This window comes from Temnothorax nylanderi, unplaced genomic scaffold (genome assembly GCF_030848795.1).
Source record: "Temnothorax nylanderi isolate EJ_2023f unplaced genomic scaffold, tnyl_v1.0 TNYL_tig1456_pilon, whole genome shotgun sequence".
Taxonomy (NCBI): Eukaryota; Metazoa; Arthropoda; class Insecta; order Hymenoptera; family Formicidae; genus Temnothorax; species Temnothorax nylanderi.
In genome coordinates this window covers 1,727-7,350 of record NW_027250518.1, presented here as the reverse complement: position 1 = coordinate 7,350, position 5,624 = coordinate 1,727, and the positions used below count along the sequence as shown (strand labels likewise).

At 30.2% G+C, this 5,624-nt stretch overlaps 1 protein-coding gene across 2 annotated transcripts; it reads right to left on the bottom strand.

Moving 5' to 3' along the window:
- Positions 1-229: 229 nt before the first annotated feature.
- LOC139787353 (uncharacterized) lies at positions 230-3,324 on the bottom strand. Of its 2 annotated transcripts, XM_071726450.1 has the most exons (10): positions 2,837-3,320; positions 2,453-2,692; positions 2,165-2,365; positions 1,931-2,073; positions 1,776-1,842; positions 1,513-1,690; positions 1,145-1,401; positions 890-1,052; positions 687-805; positions 230-591 (listed from the first exon to the last, which is right to left on the bottom strand). In XM_071726450.1, exons 1-10 carry the CDS (start codon positions 2,933-2,935, stop codon positions 241-243), a joined length of 1,818 nt encoding a protein of 605 aa, XP_071582551.1. In that variant the 5' UTR covers positions 2,936-3,320; the 3' UTR covers positions 230-240. The 2 variants fall into 2 exon arrangements, with proteins under 2 accessions (XP_071582551.1, XP_071582550.1); XM_071726449.1 differs by having other exon boundaries at positions 2,165-2,692; positions 2,837-3,324.
- Between the last annotated feature and the right edge of the window lie 2,300 nt (positions 3,325-5,624).

The following is a 5,624-nucleotide window of genomic DNA, read 5'->3' as shown; positions in this document are numbered from 1 at the left end:
TTAGCACTTAAGAAAAAAAATTTATTTTTATTATGTAGAAATGCGTCTAATTGAAAAATGTTCAACAAAAAAGTTGTAGAATAATTTTTGTAATTGCTATTATAAAAAGTTATGCGAAATTTATAAATGTTGCGATAATTGCTGTCTGCTCAGTGTAAACACATAAGTGCTAAAAAAGAAATAATAAATCTTTAAATAAAAAAAGTAGTAATGATAAAAAATACTGATATAAAATAGTTACTACTCTTTTTTGGCTAACAATCCATTTAAAGAACTAATTATATTTGTGACTCGAGAAATATTACAATCTTCTTCCAGATATAGATCATAAAAATACCTTTGAAGAAACAACCAAACTGCTCGGCACTCCTCTTGGTACGCAGCATCTAACGCAAAAAAAGCTTTGAAACACGTGTCCAAAGCTGTTAATGGTGTGTGCAGTTGATACCGCACAGTATCCACTTGAATGTAACTTGCAATAATATTGCATAAAGATGGTCCAACAAATATTAATGTCGGCTGTAAGTTGAAGCCACGATTAGCTAGCCACTCTCTATGTGCCTTGATTCTTCGATTTAAGTCTCCCGGAATCTGTAAATATAAATATATTTTTAAATGCAATAAGTTTAAGTACTTATAGTAATTTGTAAAAAAAGTAAATATTCATATTTAAAAATAATTATTACAGGAACGTGAATGATAAAAGCTTTCCTAGCTTCTGCAACTGACGGCATGCCGCTTACCCCTCTTGTTTTTTTGCAGCACAGTGATGGTAATAAATTAAGTAATATAACATCATTTTTGTCTAAAAAAGAATAATTACAATAAAATAATGAAAGTTTAAAAATAATGACAAAAGATGAAAATGTTACAAATACAATATACATACCTGATTCTGTTGTAGTCAAATCAGCGAGTAATTTTTTACCATATTCATCTGATTGAGCGACTTCGATATTAAGAAGATCAATCAATACATCTTTGATTGAATCCCATTTTGCTATTAAGCCATCTTCTCTTCCAGGATATAATTCCTTAAAATCCTGCTGAATCTGTGAATCAATTCACTCACCATGTCAAAATGTTCAACAAAATAAAAAATAGAAGACCATTAATTAAAAATAAAAAAATTCAATTTTCTCACCAGTAAATAACCATTAGGCAATGTAAGTACAGGCCAATTCTTGAGATAATTATTCACTAAAACTTCGGACTCTTGCGATTGCACAGAAGACGTTGTCCTTTGCGCCTGCGAAATCGGTCTGCTTTCTTTAAGATACAGAAAGCGTAATGGATGTGTTACTGACCAATTTCGCAAAAGTTCTGGCCAAGAATCTGCAGAATTATACTTCAAATGAGCAATTGCAGTTTTAACTGCAGAGTTGTTTGGATCACTGCTTCCTGTAAAATGGAAAAAAAAACCAATTAAGAATTTCCGTATATAAAATCTTATAAAAATAGAATAAAAAGTTATTTGTATAATTTCGTTTATTTCTTACATATTTCCTTTACCTGTAAGTTTTGCAGAACGAGTAATTCGATTTTCACTCGGGACAAAAGATTGAGATCGAGATGTTACCCAAGAACCAGCATTTCTTTTTTTGATCCGATATTTTATATTACGTACTTTATCAGGAAGTTTTCCTGTTGCATTTCTGTGCTTACCGACTGGCGGGCAATGATACGTTTCCTGTAATGCAGATAAAAAACATGTATCAACAATTTAAAAAATCAAATAAATATAATTTTAAGAATATTTTTATCGTAGACATTACTTTTTTCTCGCATGGAAATAATTCGCACAATTTAGTTGCTGCAATGTTGTATTCTGCACCTGTAGGCCTATTTAAAGAAAAACATAGTTAAAAAAAATATTAAAAAAAGATATATTTTTATTTTATAGCAAAGATTAAATAAAACTAATATTTACATGTGATTCAGCTGAAGCATAGCATTTGCAATAGCTTCTGTTATAGCACACCTATCTGTATCGCTGAGCATTCCCCTTTTCTCAAAATTAAGAACAGCCGCGTTACTTTTTAAAGAGTAATCTTTAATAACTTTTTTAAATTCCTAAAAAAAAGATAAATAAAAATATAGAAATATGGCTGCTAGCTTCAGCGACATCAATTAAGAATAGTTAACTAAAATAAGAATTACGAACCAAAGCTGCTAAATCTTCAACTGATTTGAAGGAAAGGATGTGTCGTCCCAGCTTTCGATTGTGTGAATCAGATTTTCCCTCAATGGAAACGCTTTTTTGGAACTGGTTCTCTCGATTTTCTTGAGTAGAATTACTATTTGATGTAGACGGTAAAGATTGTATTTTATCCACATCTACATCCGTCTGCTGAAAAGAATGGTTCTGAAAATAATAAAAATCATAAATATAAAGTTTTATTTCTATTGAAAATAGAAAAATCGTTGATTTGAGTAAAAAGTTTAAACTTACCAAAGCAGACTCCTCAGAATCAGACTCAAATGGATCAGATATCTGTAATTGAGGTGTTTCAGATAGAAGATTAACGGTTGCCTCACAAGCTTCAGGTACAGATACAGCTGTACCTGAGAATACAGATACAGGCTGAGATACAGATACAGGCTGAGATACAGATACACAAGATAGCGGTGATGAATTTATTATTACAGGCGTATCATTCGAAATCGTTATCAAAGGGGTTTCTTTAATGGCCTGCAAATATTAAAATCCAAAGCACAAATTAGAATTCATAAGTATAACTAACATGTATTTTTAAAATAATGTTTATTGTTAGAATGAGTGAAATAAATTTAAGAATGAGTTAAAATAAAAAAATTAGTGAAACAGCAAACTTACTACTAAACGTGTCCAACTAGAAATAAACCCTGCTCGTAATCCTATTTGAGGAATTAATTCTTTTATCAGATCTTCATTTAAAGCGAGAAGTCTTCGCATGTTATTAATTTTTTGAACTAAAAAAGCAGAAAATAAAAGTAACTACATTCTACTCAAACATGCAACTTTGTAGACATTTCCTTAAATTAAAAATACAAAAATTGAGCAGCATACAACAATATTTAGGCATATGCGGTAAAAGCTGTATCATATGTAGAAAATTTCATTGTAAAAATTTATGCAAAATTTAACAATAATTATATGAAAAAAAGTAATCATGCTTAAATAGTGTAGAAATAGAGACAGTAATAAACAAATAATATAAAAAAGTAATAACGTATTTTCAAATAAGATGGGTGTCATTTGAAGCTATTGAACAATTTCTGTCAGCATGGCCTGCGATAAAAGCACATTATAAACAAATTAGATAAAGAGCACTGTCATTAGTAATTGGGTATTTTGTTAGTAAAGAAGAAAATAAAGTGTAATCTAAAATCTATTTTATCCAAAACTGTATTATTATTATGTATCATAATATTATATGTATATATCATTATATGTATATAATGATATAAAATATTATTATATGTATATATCATAATATTCTTCTTTAAAAACAAAACACCTAACTAACTATAATTACTTTATAACAATGCTCCTTACCTAATTTGTTTAAAATATGCTTCTTGCAAGCCCATATTATTTAATGGCAAAATCATTGCTGTGTAGAAAGTAAGTTGTTAGTAAGAACGTAACATGTTTAACATAGTTGCAATAATAAAATCATTGAAACAAAAAGAAGTAATCATTAAAAAAAATTTTTTTTTAATGTGTTGTAAATTTAATGCTAAATAATAGTGTATTTATTAAAACTTTCTACAGAAATTTATAAGAAATATATATAATGACCTTAAAAAAAGTAGTATATATAATTATGACTAAATGATAGAAAAATGACAAATTTTAATATTGGAAATATTGGACATGTTATTATAAATAAAAATATTAAACATAAAAAATAAGATATGTAATATAAATAGAATTGTTTTAAATTAACAGACTTAATATTTGTGAAGAACTCTATAAATATTAAAAAGTCTGACACAAAAAACATTGTTAAAAAATGTATGAAATAATAAAGATACATTTTTCAAAAAGAAAAAAAAAAAAAGATACAAAAAGTATTTCGTATGTTGCAATCCTAATATTGTTTAATAAAAATAATAAAATTGTTATACAAATATTTAATTTACAACTATTTGTGCTCTTCATAAAATACTATCTCTAAATATCTTAGAGTGAGAATACTGCCACTCGTTACAAATAGAGTTAAAATTCATTGTATTTAGATTGATTTTTCACTTCAAGTCAATCTAAATAGAGTGAATTTTCACTTTATTTGTTACGAGTGGCAGTACTCTCACTCCAAGATATTTAAAGAGTTGCAAGTATTTATAATAATCTATTTGTTTCAAACAAAAGTATTTTTTGGAGTTATTAGAATTGCGATAACGAAGAAATGAAGAAATATTTAGTAAAAAATAGTATAAAGTTTTATCTTACTTTTAAATATGTCCTTTAACTCAAAGAGATCTTCTTCTTCCAACCATGTAACTAGTTCCTCCTCCAATTCCATGATGTAACTGGACGTTGCAACAATTCTGTAAAATTATATTAATAAATATTAAAATATAATATGTAACAATATATTGTACAACAAAGAGAGAAAGTGTTCTTCAAAGTGCGAAATTTGTCGTCCTCGCCTTTAGCTCGGGCGACAATCACGCGAGTCTAAAGAGGCTATTTATCACACGATATTTTTTTCAACGCTTGATCCGCGAAAGTACGATTTGAGACTAAAAAATTAAGTAAATTTTTGAATTATGGGTAACTAATTTGTTTTTTGTGAATTTTGTCACATCGATCAAAAGATATAAGCCACTTTTTTCACGCTAAACGGCAATACAAAATCATACTTTCGAAGCAAGCATTGCAAGAAATATCTTGTAGAAGACCGATTAACAATTAGTTATTTGTGCAACAAGTGCGGGAAGATGGAAATTCACGGGTGCGGAGTGGACGCACGAGCCGAAGGCGAGTGCGATCACCGCACCCGTGAATTTTCAACTTCACGCACGTGTTGCACACCCTATTTTATATTACAAGTGCGTGGAAAGTGGTCCATCACGCGCGCGTCGCGTGCGCAATGGGCCACTTTCCGTGCACATGTGATATAAAAGTATATTACAGCATTAATGCCATACATCCGTGTATCAGCTTACCTGTTCTTGTACGTGCTCGTTCTCAAAATATGCTCTCTTCGATATGCTTTACACAATGCACGATCCAATTCACGCGAATCAAATTTTCACTCGAAGCACACAACCGCACAGTAAAATGGATGTTTACACCAACAAAATGCTGATGAGTCCTTAGCCTAGCCCGCACGCAATCACACGCAATGGCGATAGATCATGTCTTCGTGTCACGTGTCACCAGGTAGATCGTCAATTTGCTACATAACCGCTGCGCCGGCTGCGCGCGACGGTAACGCGCAACAGTAACGCGCGCCCCGATGCCACTCGCGTCGGTAACGCACGCTCCGATTAAGAATATATTCTTAATGTAAGAGGATATTCTAAACAACCTTACGTTAAGAGGAAAATATTCTTATTTATTAAGATTATTTATTAAGAAGATTTATTAAGAATGATTCTTGAGAATATAATTTTTTCGGTGCTCGTTTCAC